General features: G+C 52.0%; 9 protein-coding genes across 9 annotated transcripts; 4 read left to right on the forward strand and 5 right to left on the reverse strand.

The window, feature by feature from the left end:
* Positions 1–1,536: 1,536 nt before the first annotated feature.
* On the reverse strand, positions 1,537–2,390 carry Z519_09002 (calcineurin subunit B; the record flags this gene model as incomplete). Its single annotated transcript, XM_016766728.1, has 4 exons — positions 1,537–1,924; positions 1,975–2,048; positions 2,110–2,162; positions 2,258–2,390. 4 exons carry the CDS (start codon positions 2,388–2,390, stop codon positions 1,537–1,539), a joined length of 648 nt encoding a protein of 215 aa, XP_016617026.1.
* Positions 2,391–3,341: 951 nt separating this feature from the next.
* Z519_09003 (uncharacterized protein) lies at positions 3,342–5,210 on the forward strand (the record flags this gene model as incomplete). The annotated part of the gene is made up of 3 exons (XM_016766729.1): positions 3,342–3,491; positions 3,609–4,403; positions 4,455–5,210. The coding sequence occupies 3 exons, from the start codon at positions 3,342–3,344 to the stop codon at positions 5,208–5,210; spliced, it is 1,701 nt and encodes a 566-aa protein (XP_016617027.1).
* A 430-nt stretch (positions 5,211–5,640) lies between these two features.
* Positions 5,641–7,217, reverse strand: Z519_09004 (uncharacterized protein; the record flags this gene model as incomplete). Its single annotated transcript, XM_016766730.1, has 2 exons — positions 5,641–7,013; positions 7,067–7,217. 2 exons carry the CDS (start codon positions 7,215–7,217, stop codon positions 5,641–5,643), a joined length of 1,524 nt encoding a protein of 507 aa, XP_016617028.1.
* An 892-nt stretch (positions 7,218–8,109) lies between these two features.
* Z519_09005 (tRNA N6-adenosine threonylcarbamoyltransferase) lies at positions 8,110–9,162 on the forward strand (the record flags this gene model as incomplete). Its single annotated transcript, XM_016766731.1, has 1 exon — positions 8,110–9,162. One exon carries the CDS (start codon positions 8,110–8,112, stop codon positions 9,160–9,162), a length of 1,053 nt encoding a protein of 350 aa, XP_016617029.1.
* A 237-nt stretch (positions 9,163–9,399) lies between these two features.
* Positions 9,400–11,086, reverse strand: Z519_09006 (uncharacterized protein; the record flags this gene model as incomplete). The annotated part of the gene is made up of 3 exons (XM_016766732.1): positions 9,400–9,453; positions 9,501–10,086; positions 10,266–11,086. 3 exons carry the CDS (start codon positions 11,084–11,086, stop codon positions 9,400–9,402), a joined length of 1,461 nt encoding a protein of 486 aa, XP_016617030.1.
* Positions 11,087–11,793: 707 nt separating this feature from the next.
* Positions 11,794–12,482, forward strand: Z519_09007 (uncharacterized protein; the record flags this gene model as incomplete). Its single annotated transcript, XM_016766733.1, has 2 exons — positions 11,794–12,015; positions 12,072–12,482. The coding sequence occupies 2 exons, from the start codon at positions 11,794–11,796 to the stop codon at positions 12,480–12,482; spliced, it is 633 nt and encodes a 210-aa protein (XP_016617031.1).
* Positions 12,483–12,496: 14 nt separating this feature from the next.
* Z519_09008 (uncharacterized protein) lies at positions 12,497–14,910 on the reverse strand (the record flags this gene model as incomplete). The annotated part of the gene is made up of 2 exons (XM_016766734.1): positions 12,497–13,843; positions 13,903–14,910. The coding sequence occupies 2 exons, from the start codon at positions 14,908–14,910 to the stop codon at positions 12,497–12,499; spliced, it is 2,355 nt and encodes a 784-aa protein (XP_016617032.1).
* A 276-nt stretch (positions 14,911–15,186) lies between these two features.
* On the forward strand, positions 15,187–16,152 carry Z519_09009 (uncharacterized protein; the record flags this gene model as incomplete). Its single annotated transcript, XM_016766735.1, has 1 exon — positions 15,187–16,152. One exon carries the CDS (start codon positions 15,187–15,189, stop codon positions 16,150–16,152), a length of 966 nt encoding a protein of 321 aa, XP_016617033.1.
* A 1,008-nt stretch (positions 16,153–17,160) lies between these two features.
* Z519_09010 (uncharacterized protein) lies at positions 17,161–19,194 on the reverse strand (the record flags this gene model as incomplete). The annotated part of the gene is made up of 1 exon (XM_016766736.1): positions 17,161–19,194. One exon carries the CDS (start codon positions 19,192–19,194, stop codon positions 17,161–17,163), a length of 2,034 nt encoding a protein of 677 aa, XP_016617034.1.
* Between the last annotated feature and the right edge of the window lie 1,073 nt (positions 19,195–20,267).

Raw genomic sequence — 20,267 nt, forward strand, 5'->3', positions numbered from 1 at the left:
ACTCGGTGAAAACACTGCAGCCAGGGGTGAATACGACCAAGGGCATGATAGACGAGTACCAACGCATTATTCCCCAAGAACAAGAACCCCCGGCGAGGGTCAATTGTTCGGCTCAGCAGCGTGGCAAAAGACTTGAGACGGCAGCTGCAAACACTCCGGAAGCAGCAGCAGCGCGCACAACCAATCCAACAGGGACAGACTACAGAATGAGGTCACTTTGGTCTGCGCTACCCACTCACTCCAGTTACCCATCACCATAGATGCAGATGAGATCGGAGATTCAGTGCTTTTTATCTTTTTTTTTTTGTTTTTTTTTTTTGGTGAACTGGCATTCAGCACCATCGCTCATCACCACAGCCGTACCGCGAGGAGGATCGGGCAGGGGGCAAGTATGGACGACGCCCCAATGAAGACCATCGCCTTTCTGACTCTGGCTTTCTCGCCGCTACATTTGTTGCCTTAAGTACTATACTATACTATTACTATACGGTGGGGCTCCGCTCTGGCTCTTCTCCCTCCGTCTCTCCGAGCACACTTGTGCCGACCAACGCACTTTTCGTTGAGGGTTTTCAGAATCATTTTCTTCGATCATTACACCCAAGGGCGATGGACCGTGCCGAGAACGTCCTGGATCTACTGGGTGGGTCATCGCTGGCCCGTTGACCATCCCTTAACCATCCTTACGGTTCTGCTGTGGAAAACTTTCCGGCGTCGTCATTTCACAAAAGTGAAAACGGTCGTAGGACAAACGATATTCGTGCTCATGAGGAGAGTCCATTGGAAGAAGATGGGTTCAACAATGATTGGCCAAAGATTTTTACGTAGCTAGGTATGTAGATCCGGCAAGGTAGATAGTGAGACTGTATTTACCCTTGGCACAATGCCGACCACCAGTATAAGGTTTTTGATAGAAAGTACCAACAGGACGTCAGTTTTTTCAGGCTGTGCCTTGTAACATTCCGCGTCTGACCAGCTACTGACCAATTGAACATGGGATTGCAACATGACCCGGCGATTAGCTTGCACCAGTGATACTTCGCTTGTGATGTTGCCAAGGGCTTCTGTACTCAACCCAATCAATCTGACTGAATAAAAAGATGAGGGAGGTCGGAATTTGACATGTTTCATTTCCTCTTCGCGTATTTGACAATTTTCGGAAACACTCTTTCCCCTTCCATGGGCCATCTTCCGTGCAGCCATAAGAAGAGAATATTGGCATTGACTTCGAATTGCAAACTTCAGGGTGTAAACGGCTTGCATTTGCACCAGAGAGACTTTCAGAAACAGGAAACGCAGGAAATCCCTGACCGAGGGTGCCAGGAAGAAGGATCGAGAGGAGAAAAACAGAAAGACACCAAGGGGGAAGAACAGGTCATTACTGGCCATCCTTTATTGGTGGCGGACTGTCCCGACATGGCAAACCTGGGTGTCCTCGAGCTGCTTGGGTCATTACTCATCATATGTATGTGTCGCATTCGCCGATCAGCCACGGAGATATCTGGACCGCAACGCCATGCCTACCTCAGAATTGATCTATCACCATATTAGAGTCGGTGGTAAAATGTCTTTGCAGAATGTCCAAGACTCACCAAGCGTCATACTCATGCTCACATCTGTACTCTCGACCATTTGCGTGAATTCATCAAAGCTAATCCTTCCGTCACCGTCCTTATCGGCCTCCATAATTGTCTTGTCCACAATCTGCTGGAGTTGTTGGTCCTTCAGATTCGAGCCAACCATCATCTTGAGCACAATGAACAACTCTCCGTTGGAAATGTACCCGTCCCGATCGATATCGTAGACCTTGAATGCGAATTTCAGTTTTTCTTCTTTGTTGCCCTTGGAGGAGAAGGCCGAAAGGCCGAGCACGAATTCTTGGAAGTCAACGTCGCCCCCACCATCTTCGTCGAAGATCGCAATCATTCTTGTAAGGATATTAGCCAAAGGAAGAGGGAGGGGCACAGGCCGATATACCTCGTCGCTAAGGGGTTGGAAGATACTTGAGGTAATGAGAGAAACTCTTCGCGTTCAATAGTACCGCTATTGTCCTGGTACGGTCTCGCATGTCAACAACCGCCCGACAATGTACGCTGTGAAGGGTGGACTTACCTTGTCCAGCTTCATGAATCGTTTTCGCAGTCTGTCGACCTCATCACGATCGACTATTGGAGACGCACTCGTTAGCACGTGCGGAGTTGCTTTGCTCGCCGCAACGGTCTCAAGCCGCGTCTAATTTCAATTGAAGGCTGCAACGTACAATTTGAGAAGGAGACAATGTTATCGAGGATTTGGGAGCCTGTGACTTGCTGCCGTCTTCGAGCATCGTAGAGGGCGGCATTGTTGGGCTCCGCGACCGTTGAGGCTTGGGCCCCAAACGCGGGCGTAGCCATGGCGGGCAACTGAGGGGATGTGACGGCCTCAGTTGGAGATGGGGGTTAGTTGTCGAGGGATACTCCGTGGGAGTGAACTGAAGTATGGGCTCGCTGTTGAAGGCGCAGTTCAGGGGTGTGAGATGTGAATGTGAGAAGGGGAAATTGAAAGCTGAAAAAGGGCACAAGACGAGTTTCAAGCCGTTGATCCTTCTGCAGGGCAGCCGCAAGAGCATGGGGAGTCTTGTTGGAAGTAAACGGTGGCCGATTCACCCAATCGGGTGGGGAGCTGTGAGGTCACGTGTGAGCTAACCTATATTGGCTAGTCGTTGCAGCCACATGTGGCTGTGGCTGCTGTGGCTGCTCGCTGGTTCGGTGGAACGGACGTCACGCTGGGGACTTTGACAGGAGGAATTGGGCGCCGGGTGACGCTGCCTGCGCTGCAACGCTGCCACTGCAGATGCCTAAACTATTTGGTGGTGCTGTACGAGGTAATGGGACTGGCCCCCCGAAGGCCCCTATGAGTGCCCAAAGTTACTAGCTTCCAGGCCGCCTAGGTACCACTTGAGCACTTCCCGCAACTCGCCCCCCTTTCTCTTCCTAACTGGTGTGTCCTGGCTGCCCAGTGCCAGTTGATCCCCCCCCATCACCCGTCACTCTGCCCTTGAGTTTTCACCCTCTTTTTCCCACTGTTCACCTGCACCTGCACCCACCACAACTCCAGCACCGTCCTGCCATCACAGCCCATCGGCCATCGTCGTCCTAATTTTATCCTTTTCATCATTTTGAAAAAGGATTCATAGTCAGCGTGCATCAAACTACAAGTGTTGCCAATTTGAGGAATTTTCGAGCCTGTTTTGCTACTCTTTTTGAGGGTGGTCTTGCACGCTCTGGTGGTGCAGGAGTCACGGTGCGGCTGCACTCCTCGCTCTGCTCCATGAGGGAGTTCAGTCACCACTTTGAAAATTCCTCATGTCCACCCGCGGCCGCGCCACCCGCCCAAAGAAACTCAACTCCAAGCAAAATGTCCAGATTTTTCGCGAGGATCAGGTTGATCCTCCGTCTGACTACGAAACCCAGCGTGCTGCTATAGAAACTGGGGTTGAGAAAGCCGAAGAATCAGTACGTGTTTCCTCGTCCTCTTCACCTCTGCCTCAACCGTTCTTTCTTGTCGCTGTGTCCTTTTCTTGCCCGCTTAGTCATCATCATCCTCTTGGCACAACACTCACAGATTCGCAGGAATATCATCTTCAACAGGCCATCAAGGCATCCGAGATTGCCAAAGCAGATGCAAAAATCAAAGATGCTTACATTCCCACTCCACCCACTATCGCCAGTGATGTGCAGTATGACGTCCTCTACCCAAAAGGGTTTCAACAGCCCGCCACCTATATCCGCTCCTCCGCCACGGTCGAAGACTGTGCAGGAGTCGCGTATTGCATGGACGAAGACGATGAGCTCGCTTTGAAGTTAATCAACGGAAAATTGCCTGCTGGGCAGGAACCGTGCAGCGAAGATCAATTTGAAGTGGTCATGAATTTTTTTGAAGAGACCGCCCAGGCAAAACAACCTTTTGCTGCCGTCGATAGCCCCCCTGTCTTACCTTTAGAAGAACTTGTGGAACAGGTCGACGACACCACCCCTCCTTTTCTCCGCAGCCTCTCCAGGTTCATATATGAACATTGGAAAACACGGCGGACCGCGACTGGTAATCGCCCATTGGCTCCTCGCCTCAAATTCGAGACTGGGCAGGAATCCGACGACAGCGATCCATATGTATGTTTTAGACGGCGCGAATTGCGCCAGATCCGAAAGACCAGGAATCGTGATGCACAGAGCGCCGAGAAGCTGCGGAAACTCCGTATGGAGCTAGAGACCGCGAGAAGCATGCTTCTGATGGTGAAGAGAAGAGAACAGCTTCGCAAGGAAGCCCTCGAGGTTGATAGACTGGTCTTCGAGCAACGGCAAGCTCTCCGCGACACAAAGAGAAAATTGGGCATGAAGGGCGACGACGACCTTCTCATCAACCAAAAGGTAAAGCAACCCTTTCCCAGAAGAGTGGACTCGAACTCACCTCTATTTCAGAAGCAGAAGGTGCCACCAGGCATGACACCCAACCAAGCCGCTCTCGCTCAGCAACTCAGGATGCCTATGGCTCCTGGTCCAGGTCGCGAACTGCTTACGCTGGAAGATGTTACCGCTGCTCGGGAACGTGAAATCCAAAGGGAGATCCAGATCAATGTCGAGAAACACATCAGATGGAATGAGGGTTTTGTCGACAAGACCATGGCACCACTTACCCCTGATCTTGAAGATGACTATCCTTCGCCTGGTGAACATTTCCGTGAGGCGATGGCTGCGACTGAATACCTGCCAACACCGCCAGCTAGTATCTCGGATGAAGAGTCGCAGGAATTGCCAAATGGTACTGATGTGGTGATGAAAGATGTATCCCGACCATCGACACCTTTTCGGTATGCCAGTCCAGCGGATGAAGAATCCGTCGGACATATGCCTTCCTTCAGACGGAGAATAGGTCGTGGTGGGCGTATCATAATTGATCGAAGGCTCCCTCGGATGCGGCGAGATTCCTCAACTGATGATTGGTCCAAAGACGATCGGTTTAAATTCGACTCGGACGACGAAGATTTCCCTGACGCTGATCCCACTTTGCCCGACTTAACTTTTGCTCGCATGTCCCAGCGGGCGTATCTCATCGGCGGCAGCCGACCCGCAGATGCACAACTGATAGCAGCGAGGAGATCACAGTTCGATGCCGCCGGCCCAAGTCACTCTTCTTCGGCAGGGCAGTATGCACAACCGACGCCTGCGCCTTCTTGAAATGTCATGATTATTTTGGATACCACGTTTTCCCTTTTCTGTCTCAGAGAGTACAATTCATAGGGCTCTCTCCTCAAAATTCGGATGAATCCGGGCTCTTGTTAGGCTCTCAATGACGACAGAGTTGCCCTCTTTTGCGGCATTGTACGATGATGGATCAAGTTTGGGAGAGCTCATTAGCTTCCTGACCGCGGAGTCAATGCGGTAGAGCCGGTCGGCGGATGATAGAACTGTACATAGTATCGAGGCCAGCGCCTTCGTCAATGAAAACGATGAACACATCACAAAGCTTTCCCGTTGAGAGCCGACGCTGTGTGTTCGGTTGGATAGGACGACGAGGTTCCTTCTCAGAACTTGTGGTCCCAGTGACGCGTTATAATTGTTGTCGTTTTTGGTCGGAGCCAGAATGATTCGACTGCAAGCTAGAAATTCAACCTCGTGTATTGTCTTTTCGTGCTGCTTTCTTAGGTTTGTTATCCGAGTCATCGCTGGATTGTCGTTTTGTAGACACCGCTGTGATCTCCTGATTCTTATGTGCAATGTGGGCCTGACATAATCCGATCAACTGGTGTAAGATCTCCTTTTCTCCAATCCTCACTTGCAGTGCCATGGCATATCGATGCTCGTCGCAGCCGGAGGGAATGAGTGAATTCCCCGGTTCAGAGCGAGCCAGTAACTCTAGAACAGACCTGTCTGCCTCTAGAGAGGTGCCATATTCCGACAGCCGTTTTGTGAGAGCAGACTGTAGCAGCGCAGCTTCTTTGATAGTGACGGTGTCTTTGGGGGTCTTGATGGCCTCAGTACACAGAGCGCGCAAGAGCATGTGTATCTGACCGGGGATGGCTTTTTCAAGCTTTCCGGCTTCTGCTGCAGGTCTCGGTATGGCATATCCATCGTCAATAATGCCAATCTCCTCAAGTTGTTGTGCACGGTTCAGCCAAGTTGCATCTTTAGCATGCTTCTTGCCTGCTACCTCAAGAAGAAGATCATGCGAAATCTCGACGACGTCATATTGAGCGTAGTTATCAGTGATGTAGCCGTACATGCGCAGGAGATCCGAGCGAGGGAGAGGACCATAGTCGTTGAAGATTTGCTCGCCGGCCCTGATTTGCTTCGTAGATCTCATGATGAGGTAGTCGTTTTCTTGAAAAAGACGTGCCTGTATGAAAACCCAAGTCAACTTTCCATAATGAAGTCGGATGAAAAGGAGACAACGCACGTTATTCTTGTCCGCATCTGCGTTCAGCATATCAGCCAAAGGCACCATACCCTTGAGCGGCTCGTCTTCGTCGTCCTCTTCAAATTCGTCGTCCGAGTCATTGCTTGCATCTTCCTTGTCACCGTCCTTGTCTATATCGAAAGCGTAGGCCATAATGGAGCTGCCCGCGATATGAGCAAGCTTGATCAGTTCTGCTGTCCTGGCTGAGTCACTTTGACCAGGGACCGGAAATAGTTCAGGATGTGATAGCATCACCGGTATCATTGTCTCTTTCCAGGACTCTTCAGCTTGACTTCTACTGATCTTATCAACCACGGCACTGGCTTGTAGAGTGTCAAGCTCGGCAGCATTCCAGAACATTAGGCTGTCGAATTTCGTAGGAAGTACTTGGAAATAGGCGTGCCATGGCGACTTTTCTTTTCGCAGGTATTCATAGATGATAGTGACGATCAACGGTTGCCACGCTCCAGTTTCGCTGAGAGGTTCGAGCAGGGCAGGTGGAATGCTCGAAGTTGTGACTGTGAGCACAAGGGATCGAGGAATAGCGAATAACTCCTCATCTTCTTCGACGTCCTCGACAGCAACTGAAGGGAGAGATTAGCGGACTGCCTTCAGAGAAGGATTGGACACAGCGAACTAGCTCCTCTTCCCGCACCCTCGCTTCTCAGATCCTTGAGCTGGACTTTAGGGCTTAACCGAGTCCCATCAGCGGCCGTGAACCATTCGACGAACCTTGCGGTCGCTTGATCGAAATCCAAACGTTCAGCTGGTTCTATGGCGTCTTCCATGGCTGAAAGAGAGTTGAAGGAGCGAGGAACAAGAAAGGGGTGTATAAGGGTAGAGGAATGGGTAGCCGTTGGATGGGAAGAGAGAAGCCAGAGAAGCAGAAGCATGGTGGGATGAAGAATGACAGACCCGTTAGCCGTTGGCAGCCAAGAACGGATAAATGTGTGGGTCTCCGATTGGCTGCCGCATCTGGCAGCATCATGAGCCTCTTGTGGCGAGTACTCAGTAATAAAGTCTTCACAAATCGGGTCCATTCTTGCCTCCAAATTATGAAGTCAAAGCCTTGAGAGTATTTCCCCCTCCCAAACCACCAGATCATCAAAGCCTAACTCACTCGGTTCTCTGTGCTGAACCTGTACAAGTATTATTACGACATAGTCAAATTCTCGTCAAAGCCTGTTTTTACCAAATTCTGCTTGTTTTTCATGTCTGCTAGTCCACGCTGACACTGGCATTAAAGGCTCTACCAACAGCCAACATCTTGAGAGGGGGGACCCCTTTGCACCTAATAAAATCGCACACTCGATCATTACGGTTAGGGAGAAAGTTTGCAGTGGTCTTTTCCAATTTAGACCCCCTGGTCTCCCGTTGGATCTCGTCTGCGAGAAAAGACTCGGGTGCTGCTCGACACCTTCGACGGCTACAAGAATACGGCCTGGTTCAAGTCAATGAAGGGCAGACGCCTATCCGCGCAGGTGTGAAAGCGGTCGAAGCAGCCGCAAACAGACCAGGAACAGCGTGCACCCCGTTCACGAGCTGTGGCGACAATTTCAGTGGTATCTTGCTGTAAGGACACCATTCGGGAGCAAACCCTCGTTTAGGAAAGCGACAAGGACCCATCGGACTTCCTCGTTGAAACAAAATCCAACATCAGTCAGCTCTCATTTCAGTACCATGATCGCGCTCGGCCTCGAAGGCTCCGCCAACAAACTCGGCGTGGGCATAATCCTGCACTCCAAAGACAAAAGCAACCCGGTTCAAATCCTGTCTAACATCCGACACACATATCACGCCCCTCCCGGCGCAGGGTTTCTGCCAAAGGACACGGCTTTACACCATCGGAGCTTCGTCGCGTCGCTCGTCTCCAGCGCTCTTCGCGAAGCAAACCTCACCCCGTCAGACATCGACTGCATATGCTACACAAAAGGGCCCGGGATGGGTGCGCCCTTGCAATCCGTCGCATTGGCCGCGCGTACGATATCCCTCTTGTGGAACAAACCCCTGGTAGGAGTGAACCACTGTATCGGCCACATCGAAATGGGCCGATCGATCACGGGCGCCACGAACCCCGTCGTCCTGTACGTGTCCGGCGGAAACACCCAGGTGATAGCCTACACGTCGAACCGGTACCGCATATTCGGTGAAACACTCGACATTGCCGTGGGAAACTGTCTGGACCGCTTTGCGCGCACGTTGAACATCCCCAACGACCCGGCGCCAGGGTACAACATCGAGCAACTCGCCAAATCCGGCAAAGTCCTGGTCGACTTGCCCTACGCCGTCAAGGGCATGGACTGTTCGTTCTCCGGTATCTTGGCTCGTGTCGACGAATTAGCCGCCCAGATGAAGAGTGGCACACTAAAAGATCCCAATACCGGGAAACCAGTCACGGCAGAAGATCTCTGTTTCTCGCTCCAGGAGACGGTCTTCGCCATGCTCGTTGAAATCACCGAGCGTGCCATGGCACATGTTGGCTCGAACCAGGTTCTCATCGTTGGGGGGGTTGGATGCAATGAGCGACTTCAAGAAATGATGGGCACGATGGCGAGGAGTAGAGGTGGAGATGTGTATGCGACTGACGAAAGATTTTGTATTGACAATGGGATTATGATTGCCCATGCGGGATTACTCGCGTATCAGACCGGTTTTAAAACCGAGCTGGCGGATAGCACCTGCACACAACGGTTTCGAACTGACGATGTGTATGTCGCATGGAGGTACGACTGAATCATTTCTTCAATTTGAATGAACCCAAACGATTCTATATGGTGATGAATCTGACATGTCTTCTGAGTCGAGAGAGGCGGCGGGATTTCTCCTCTCTATCGCATGAACTCCTCGAGAGGCTGTCTCGTAAAAAGAAAATCCCATGCCATAGTCATGAGGTCATGAACGCCCAGCAATTGTATGAACGCGAACACATATCCACCGAGTCATAAAGGGAAGAGACCCCAGCCAGATCCTTCATTCAGCCGTTTGCGCCTTTGGAACCGGCTTAAAGGAGATCGTGGTCACATACTACACATTGTTAGCGTCCTGCGGGCGCTATGCCTCCCAATACGTACCTTTTTCTTATAGCGCGTCGTCACACTCGTCGCCAGTACGCCATTCTTCACACTACTCGTCATGAGGTGATTCAAGACGGTATGGTTTGGCAGAGTCAAGACGCTGTTATCGTCCTTGACCGGCAAGATACCGTTCAAGATGGACCTGCTCAAAAAGAGCGGTAGCGCTGGCGGATTGCCTAGTTCTTGGATGATCTGGCCCGCAGCCTTGTATTTCGGGTCTTCTTCAGGCAAGTCGACATCGATCAGATATGGTGGTACAACTTGACGCCAGTCACCCGTTGGAATTTCCTCAAGATGCGGTTCTTCCACGTCCGAATCTTCAGGTGTCTCCTCTCCGGATTCAGCTTGTTCACGTTGTTCCTCCGGCACAAGGGTAGCGGACTTGGCGCCCTGTTGGGCGCTTTCTCTTCGCGGCTTGGTGATGTCTTCGGTAGCAATCTCAATGTAATTGACTAAGAAATTGTTGAAGTCAACTGCGGTGGGCAGCTCAGCACTGGTGACCATCTCTCCGTCGACCACGAACTTCAGATGGTGGGTCCCAGAGGGAAGATTGATGGTGGTAAACATGCCGGGTGCATTCTTCCTAAAATGAAACTGTTAACTTCAAGAATACAACATCGAAAAAAAGTAAACAGCAAAATAAACCTGGGCAAATAGTGATTTCTCGATAACGGGGTTGGATGACCGAGTTGGGAATCCCACATCGGCTAGGACCAGAATATAGGACATCGAAACGAAAACAACCCCGATTGAGACACCTACCTCGGATGTAGTCTGTATTTCTTTTCCCAATTGGCAAAGGTACCCGTTACATAGACCTTGTGCCCACCCTGATTCCACTCAATAACAGTCGGAACAGTTTGAGTCGTCGGATGAACTGCATAAGGCTGCAATTCTTCGCCAAGCTCGTCCTCTGACTGGGTGGTCGTGCTCAACATAGAACTCCGCCTTTTCAACGGCGGTTCCCCAGTCGAGAGAGGATCGTCGGTCTCGAAGATTGGGACGTCAGCATTCCCCTTGTCAACAGGCATCAATGTTGGCGATTCCGGTATCGGCACATCGGCGATGGGAAGAGGGAGACGGGGAGGGCGAAGTTGAGCGACGGGTGCATAACGTCGGTCTTCGTATGCATGGCCCTCTGGGAAATTCTCCTGCTTCTCGTCGAAGCGTTCTTCGATGATCTCTTGTTTGCCCCTCAACATGGGTACATCCATGGGTCCCGAAGCCTGCGGAACAGCAAGAGGTGGCTGGCTTGGAGCCTGGTATTTCTGTCTGTATTCCAGCTCATTCCTCTTCTCTCGGGATGCCTTCGAGGTGGACCTCTCAACCTTGGCGGTTCTGGCATGAGTGTCGGATGAGGAAGCTTGCAGGTACTGCTGCAAGGCTGGTTTTTCGAGATGTTGGGAAGTGGTTTGGGCAACAGCGGTGTCTTTTGTAGCAGAAGCGTCGACGGGAGTGCCTCGGCCCTGCGAGAGGGCTTGGATGGAAACCCTCCGGTTGATCTTGCGTTCTCTTTCAGCTTGCGGCGTACCAGATCTGGAACCCGAGCTCTTCTTTTCCTCAGCCGATTGTTGCTGGCCCATGGTGAATGTCGTGGTCAGCTTTGACTGTGGCAAATTCAAGTGTCGTGCGACACCTTGCGGGAATGGGGAGGAAGGAGGCTGGTCAAGGAGGGCCAAGTCAAGGAGATAGGAAGTCGGAGCGGAATTTTGTTGGCTCCAGGTGTATAAGCATTCGGTGTTATGTGTCAAATTCCAAAATGGAGAGATAGACCAGAGCCAGAGCCGGCCGGGGCCAGGAGGGTCAGCAAACTGATGGATTTGTGGAAATGCCTCCGCGCTCTGGTGACGTTTGGTTTCGAGGTTGAGTGAACTTTGAACGAAGACAGAAGGAGGGCGAGAGGGGCAAGTGAAGTGAAGGCTGCGTTTGGGCTGCGCTAGCGGGAGCTGGTTTCGGCTCGGAATGATGGGTGGGTGCCGGTGGGTGTCCGCTAGAAGGGCGTTGGGGCGTCTGTTAGTTAAAGCCCCAACTAATTTCAGGAACAGTTGCGGGGAGCAAGGCGTCATCAGTTAGCTAGCACAGGTGGCACTTGGTGGCACTTGGTGGCACTCGCTGTCTTCCTACTTATCTGAGCCGCAGTTCGACATCACGGTAAACAACAAACTTCACCAGCTGCTGCCGCTCGCTCAATTGTTGCACCGCACCTGCTTCCGGTCACGGCCTCTACCATCTCTCGACGGGGATTCGCCAGGCGCCGAGTCTTCATCATGATCCATCGACTGGTCCAGAAATGAACACCACCAGCGACTCGAATTTGCAGCTATGGCTTTCTGTCACCAGCGCCGTCCTCTCCTCCATCGTCACCACCCTGTCCTACGCACTATATCCTATCTTGCTCCTATTGAGAGGAATATGGTACATTCTAGCGTCTCTATCCGCGCCTTTTGTATACATGGGGCTCATCATCGCCAATGCCTCGCTGATTCCATGGCGCATCTTCGCCTCTTTCGAGGTCCGTCTGCTCTGCCTGGCTTTGATCCCCCTAATGAACTGATAACTTTTACACAGCCGCTCTGGTACTTTCTCAGTAGCGCGGTCCTGCTGGGACTACTACTTGCGCTTGCCTTGCATTTCACCATGCGCGCCTTCGTTGTTGTATTTCGCCTTGATCGCAACGCTCCGCAGCCAATTCCAGCCAAAGGGCACGACGCTATATCGTATAGAAAGGCAAGAGAGACAAAGAAAAAGAAACAACTGGAGGAACAACAACGACTTGCTGCCCAGGCCAGATTGATCGCTTCGCGACCACTCCTGCAAGAAGCGGCTCGGGAAGCCAGAAAGACGCCACTATCAGTCGCCGCGCTTGCGGGTTCGCTGCGCCCCTTGAGCCCAAGCAATACGACACCGAGTAGGCCAGGCCTTTTGCAGGAGACGATTCTGGAACACAGCGACGAGGACGACGATGACTCGGTGTTTTGAACCCTCAGCGGTTCTTATTGCATGCCCGCTTTGTTGAGCGCTTGCTCGAACAACTCCTTGCATCGGACCCGACTGCCCAGTCGAGCACATAGCAGAAAGGCCCCGCTCAACTTCCGATGCAGACTGTAGGTCTCTTCTGGTGGAGGTGCCAATCTTTCCCTCAGCATGACGGGAATGAGAGCTCGAACGCGGTCAGTGATGGTTTGGTCCTTGAAGTCATAGATGTCCGGGCTGAAATCCATGAAAGGTTCGGCCAGTGTCATGACTGATTCGATATGGGCATTCAGCATGGCCTTCGATTCGTAACCGGTGAGATAGCCCAGCTGGATGGAAAAATCTCTGCAAGCGTCTCTATCCTTTCTCGAGGCCGCGACGAGGGTCTTGATGTAGAGTTGAATGAATTTGTCGGGAAATTCTCTCGATGCACCAAAATCGAGTAACTCCAGCTTGTTCGTTTTCGAATTGTAGAGGAAGTTGGTCCAGTTGGGATCTGTCTGCATGTATTTGAACTCGGTGATCTCACGCAGACAGAGTTGTAGAATCTGTGTCCCAATCCAGTCCTTTTGCTCTTGTGTGAAATTTTGGACTTTGGTGACTGGAACGCCTTCCATCCTCTCCATGGTCAGGACCCGTTTGCCTGACGCTTCGTCAATGATCTCCGGGACTTTGAAGACGCTCTCCTCGTCTGCGAGGAGTTTCCGAAATCTTTTTGCACATTCAGCCTCGCGGACGTAGTCGCATTCCCACGCCAACTCAGTACGAGCATTGGCAATGGTCTTCTCCAGGTACAAGCCTTTGGGCAACAGGCGAGAGGCGGTAAGCAGCAAAGCCAGGTTGTTGAGATCGGAAGAGATGGACTCTGCCACGCCGGGATATTGCACCTTGACAGCGACTCTCCTTCCGTCCTTGAACACGGCTCCGTGAACCTGGCCAATAGAGGCGGCAGCCATGGGCTTCTCGTCAAATTGCTGGAACAACTTCTCACGCCAATCGGGGCCCAAATCCGCGGCTATGACTGCATCTCTCTGCGAAGCAGGCATGTAGTCCGCACTATCCTGGACGCGTTGAAGCACATCATGAATGGACTTTGGAAGCAGTTTGGAATCTTGGAAGCTCATCATTTGGCCTAACTTGAGGGCGGCACCTCGCATTTTGGACAATTTGGCAACAAGACGTTCCATGTTTGCGGCATTCAGCATCAACGAGCCATTGGATCCTCCTGATCGACTGATACTCTCACTGACAGCTCCAAAAGCCATAGACGCTGCGAGCCCTCCAAATTCGAAGATCCGGCCCATCCTTGATGACGGCACCTTTGATTCACGCATCTGGTACGGCTGTGCAATCTGAGGTCGTTGCATCTAGGTTATCTGTCAGTTAATCAGTCAGGATCAGTCAATCATAGACGGGGTTCAATTACATTGCTCTTTTGGACGTCCTTGGCAAGCTCAGCCCCGAGTTGCTTGACGCTTTCTGCATCTGCACCGGATGTTTTCTGTCGCATGGCGCTCATGGTATGGAAGCGTCTCGCCGTCACTCCGCCAGGGGCATATCTTGCCTTCTGCCCGTAAGTCCTCGCATTCCTTGGATTGCGAAATAGTCGAGCCAGTTGTTCTTCCGAAGGCTCATCCTCTGCTTCTGCCTGGCGTTTGGAGCCAGAGTAATAGACATCCGAATTAAGACCAGGTTCAATATGCGAATCCCCCTCTTGAACGTCGTTTTCGGTTTTAGGAACACGGATACGTGGTAATGCGGACAGTACCGGCTTGACGCTGTCTGGTGGCTGGTAGAAGACATCCTGCTCTTGTTCCACCCCAAATTCCTGAGCGGTGTCTTCTCGTGGCGGAGGTTCGGCCGATGTCGCAGGGATCTGGTCCTCGGATTGTCTCTGCGCTTTTCTGGCCGCATCCGGAGACAGAGCCTCGAATGATCCAGTGCCTGGGAGATTTGGCTCTGTAGATGAGTTCAACTTGAGATCTTGTGCAGCTTCAGTCTGTAATGGATGCTGGGGTGTCTCTCCCGCAGGAACCTGATTGAAAGTTATGCCGTCTCCTTCCTCTCCTCCAATAAGGCTGTTATTTGGCGGTATTGTCCCGTCTGGCAGCGGCGTCCTCCTCGCCTCAACTTGTTCAACGTTCAGCCCTTTACCCGCAGAGGCTTGAGATTGGGATCCTTCGGCTGATCTGACGTAGAAGTGGTCCTGTTCGATGCCTTCTTTCGGCGCCTTTGAAAGCGGCTGGGAAGAGGAAGCGAACCGTGAGACAGACGTAGCTAAGATGGGTAGACCCTGAGTCCGTATGGCCTTGACGACGGAGGAAGATTGACCATAGACTCTAGCTTGAGCAAGTCGAATATCCAAATGTTTCGCCGCAACATTTCGCGATACACTCAGTAAAGCAAGAGCATCAAGTATATGTCTGCCAGGCATGATTGTAAGTCAAGGGAGGGCCCAAGACCCTTTTTTACGGCTGTTAAGACATGCAGCAGCAATAGAAGCAGCTTGTTCGGTATTTGAAGCGCAGTTGGTTGGAGTCATGTCGGAACTTTTTGCATGTGGATCGTCGAATCCAACAAGCAGTTCCCCACACCTCACACTTCACACTTCACACTTCAACGACCTCCCGGATCGCATATGCATTGTCGGTGATTGTACCGGGGTCAAGGAGCAAAGGTGAGAATCAGATATTTGCAGATTGATGAACCTATGAAAGTGGACGATGCGGACGCTCTCCGCGCCCGTGTCCTCGAGCTCGAGGTCCAGCTGCAAGTCACCAAAGCACTCCTTCGAGGCATAGAAACACCGGGCTCAACATCAACCGCCGATGTTCTCCGCGAGAATGGAGGAAGCGTACCACTCTCTCTGCCCGTCACCCTTCCAATAGGCCACTCGACGCACAATCTCATGCTCCTCTCCGACTCAGCCCTTCCGCTTGGATCGTTCGCCTATTCGAGCGGCCTAGAATCATTCCTCGCTCATCATAAACATCTTCCTCCAACGCCGGGACAGACAAATCTCTCCCTTTTCCACAAGTTCCTCAAACTCTCCATCCAGTCAATGGCATATACCAGCGTCCCTTACGTTGTTGCGGCATTCCGTGATCCACTGGCGCTCGTGGATCTCGATAATGACCTCGACGCGAGCACGCCGTGCAACGTTGCGAGGAGAGCAAGCATCGCTCAAGGTCGTGCACTGCTGAGTGTTTGGGAGAAAGCTTTTGCTCCGGCGGTGAAAGTGCAGCGTGGGGAGGAAGGGGAAGGACTTGAAGCGGCCACCGCGCTTGAAGTCTTTGTTCGAGACTTAAAGCTCTCAGCTCTGTCCCCCGCCGCCCTTTCCAACAACAACATGCACCAAATCCCCGTTGTCAACGGACACCTTGCTCCTCTCTGGGGCGCCATCTGTCTCTCCCTCGGTCTCAACTTAGAAGAATCCGGTTACCTCTTCCTCCTCAACCACTCCAAAGCGGTTATCAGCGCAGGGGTTCGGGCGTCCGTGATGGGGCCTTATATGGCACAGAACGTACTCGCATCCAAAGAACTGCAAGAGCTGCTGAGTGGTTGTCTGGAGAAAGTTTGGTTGATGAGACCGGAAGAGGCGGGCCAGGTAGTCCCAAGCATGGATCTGTGGATGGGGAGACATGAGTTGCTTTATAGTAGGATTTTCAACTCGTGAATGGCGGCCAGGTCAAGGACTGCATTTCGGACTCGAGGTTCTTTTATCGGCGTGACGGGCTTTGCGTCCGAGTGTGGTGCGGCAGCGACGCGTCGCCTGTGTTTGCCAGTGAAGTGGATGCTATTTTCCTGGTTACAGCATGACAACATCAGATACCCCGTTTGGCATCAACGACGAAGGGCACTACCATTTTCACAACATCGAGTGATCTCCACTCGCAGTTCGTCCAAGCAAATCCACGACACCACCTACGACCGCCGCACACCTTGAGGGGCGACGTCGGGCGGGAAATGGAGCTGAACGGTGGTGCCGCGACCACTACCCTCCTCATAGCAGCCATGGTCCTTGTCTCCTTGTTCACTGCGCCCACCCTCGCGGTAAGAGGCTATCAACAGCCAAACACAGACATCACCGTTTCCCAGCCGACAGCCACCTATGACACGACCAGCAATGCTGAGCCTCCGTCCAGATGTAGTTGCGAACTCATCGGACGGACCACGAATATCACGCCTGCTGAGTGTGTGGATTACTGTGTATGGAGATGGGCCTGGTACTGAGAAAACCAACATCACTGTTGGACGGGAGTTGGGAGTCAAGAAGATGGCAGTGTGTGTTGGAGAACAACACAAAATCTTGTCGCTAATAGGAAGAAGGCCAGTTGAGACGGAAGGAAAGAAATCCCGTTCAGCTATTGGAGATGTGAAATGGAATCTCTTTTCGTGCAAGATGGGTGCGAGATATGACAATGTTGGGAGAACCAGGTGCTCGCAAGAGCCGGCAATCTCAAGCCCTCCACACCAAGACGGGTCGGTAACTTCTCACAACAAAGAGCGTCAAACTGAGAAACGAAAAAGGGCATTGTATTTGCCGAAACAAACGGCATCTGCTGCCCCAGTTGCTTTTATGCAATGCAAAGGTCTTACAAAAGGTTACCAACAGCATGATGCAAGTCGCAACCGAAGTCCACAACTAGAATGACAGAGATGATCGAAGCCGCCATACTAGCAATCACCGATCAACCTCGTAAATCGGCCCAATTCTCTCCTCGACGCCTTCGACCGCCCTCCTCCCCTTCTTTGCGTGTCTTCCGCCATGGCCAGCTCCAGCAGTGCCCTTCGTCTGACGTTGCTGTTTCTTCGTGGGGTTCATTGCCGTGTGGATAACCTTCTGCGCCAAAACTGGGATACGTTCTCTTCGACCTATACTTGGTGCTTGAGTTCTCTGTCCTACCGATTCTGGCGGAGCAGAATGTTTGTCTGTGGTGGCCGGCTCGCCTTGACTTGCAGTTTCGCTCTCATCGATATATGGTTCATCGCGTTCCGTAGTTGGCAAGGGTACATCCGCCCCTGCAAGATGATCAACAAATCCCTGGTCTGCTCTTCTCTTCGCATCCTCCTCCCTCAATCTTCGCTCTTCTTCTTCCAACTCCTTCATGACCGTTTCTGGATCCTCAAACTCCTGATTCGCCATTGCCGCGTAGTCTTCTAAACTCACAGTTTCTTTAGCTGCCACACATTTTTCTACCCTCTCCGGATCCACTCGTAGCTCGACCAAATATTTCTTTTTAATCACGCCCCGATCAATGCTTTCTGGAAAAAGATTCGCGACCATGCTGAAATCTGTGCCAAACATCCGCAGGCCCTTGTAGAAGAGGTTCGTCTGGTCTTCGTCCCAACGGATCGGGCGTCCTCGACCCGCATTTTTTCCTAGTGAGCCCGAAGTGACATATTTGTAGATCCGGTCATCCTCACGCGCTTCGCTCGCGTCTTGATTAACAGCCTCTTCGAGGCCTGCACCGAATGTGACCGTGCGAGACTCGTTTGCCACCACAATTTGTCCGTCAACAATGATCTGGGTGGGTACGGCCGCTTCCTCCGCTTCGTGGTGTTCTTCCTCGTTAGTCCTATTCTTCCCACGGGCAGCTTCGCGTCGCTTCTCAATTTCCTCTTTGCGTCGCTTTTGGATATCCGGCCAATTCTCTTGCATTCGTTTCTCTGTTTCTGACTTTCTGCCAATCTTGTTATCCTTGACGAGCTCGGCCATCGACACCTCCTGTGGGTCGATTTCTAGCTCTTCGGCATTCTCAGGAGTAGCAAGGCGAGAACGACGACGATTTGGTTCATCTGTGCTCCCGTTAACAGCATCTTCAACGACTTGTTGAGCTGGCTCTTGTATTCTTCTCGATTTGGACTTTCTCTTTTTCCGTTGCGCTTTTGGTTGCGCAGTATCTTCGGCCACAGCCTCTCCTGATTCTGTTGTCTGTGACGCTGATCGACGCGCTGAGCTCGGTTGGAGTGATCTTGCTCTGTTCTCAATGGAGTTTGCAAGTTCTGATACTGCCGCTGCTTGGGTTGTCGCATCTTGTAATAACGCGTCCGACGTACGCGATTCGCTCCGCCTAGCCCGTGGGCCGGTCCTTAGTATTGAGGGTATGGAATCAGGTTGCGGAGGAGTATGTGGTTCTGACTCAGTAAGGTCCTCAACCGTGTGAGAAGTCTTCTGCCGCTTCCTCGAAGCATCTGGATTTTCCCTTTCTTGTGTCGAGTCTTCTGATTCCTCTGGGGTCGGGTCATAGGTAGCATTTCGTTTCTGGAGAATAGAGGGAGTCGAAACCGAAATCGCGGGGATGGCACCTTGTTCGGGGCGACTCTCGCTTGCGCCAGCCGGGTGAATGATTTCAATCGCGCGACCTGTGCGACTCGGGAAAATAATTTCCACGGAGGTTGAAAGGGCTCTCTCGGTCGCTGCTTCTTCGTTTGGGTGGGGGGTGTCGAGGGCTTCTCCTGCTGTCTCTATTGAAGGAGCAATAGAATGTATTTCGTTGGACACCTGGACTATCTGCACTGTTTCTAACTGCGACTCTGGTTCCTGGCTCTGAACTGGCTCGTCAGCGGGTTCAACAGCAGGACTCACAGTTTGACTCTCTGGCGTCAACGACGGTGGAGCAGCATGTCGAAGAGCATTTCTTTGGACATTCCTCCTTGGGCCCTTGGGGACTATCTTCTGCCCTGGCTTTCGAACGACTGAACTGAATGTCGACATGATAAACGCAACGCACTTCGTCTGCTATCGGATATACACAGGTCTCATTCGTGGCCACACATCTTTATCTCTGTTTAGTCCAGCAACACTCTTCAACCTCCGACTACTACTTCCCATAAAAGCAGTGTAGGCAAAAGGCAGTCTGGACATTTCAAGAATGAAGGCCGAGGTGATATATCAATGACATATGAATGGACCAGCCAGCCCTGGTGACCGGTGGCGAATCAACACTCATGTCTTGGCACCGGTTTTAGCGGCATGGTCTTGCCGCTTTACTTAGGGTTCAGGTGACCTGGCTCATCTTCGGCTCAGCCTCGTCACTTCGGCCTGTCCAGGTCGCTGCTCAGCGTCCTAGTCCTCTGTTGACAGGGTCGCGAGAGCACCACTGGGGCAAACCATCTGAGACGCTAGGCGCTTCACCATCTGCGCAAACTGCCTCAACCTCGTTGTTACTGCAGTTCTGTAACAGGATGGCGACGGAGTAGGAGGTTTCAAGAATGCTCTTGTGGTTACGGGCCAATGTATATATAAACAGGCAGAGTCTCTCTGAGTAGCCAGGGGGAACAGGACACAATCAACCAGATAGGTCCACAACTCAACCTCTCGTTCAACACTGTGACGCTCACCGCCACAAATCCTTCTGCCAGCAGCCCCGTGGAAACTAGCTGGGAGCAAACAAGCAATCCATTACCTTCACCTACACATACAGCGACAGCTACAAAGCCTCACGCACCTGATCCATCTAGCGACGACGACAGGGCCGACATAGAAGAGAGCGACCACGAAAGGAACGGTTACGGATGGGGTCGGCCCAAGGGATAGAGAGAGAAGCGATCCTTCGAATTCGACATCGACGGTGAAATTGTGGACTAAAGGGGCTTTGAGTGGCGCGAGATCGTTCCCTTCCACGACCTTGATAATGCTGCTTTCATTCCAATTCGACTTACGGCACTGTAGACGATTTGCTGCCTTAGCTCCTCTGCCCACCCAGAATAGTCTTTCTACAGCATTTTACCTTTTTAGTTCGCAAAGAAGCTCCTACCTGGGCGTTTGCGTCCAGACTTAGAATTACT

This window comes from Cladophialophora bantiana (assembly GCF_000835475.1).
Source record: "Cladophialophora bantiana CBS 173.52 unplaced genomic scaffold supercont1.14, whole genome shotgun sequence".
Lineage (NCBI taxonomy): Eukaryota > Fungi > Ascomycota > Eurotiomycetes > Chaetothyriales > Herpotrichiellaceae > Cladophialophora > Cladophialophora bantiana.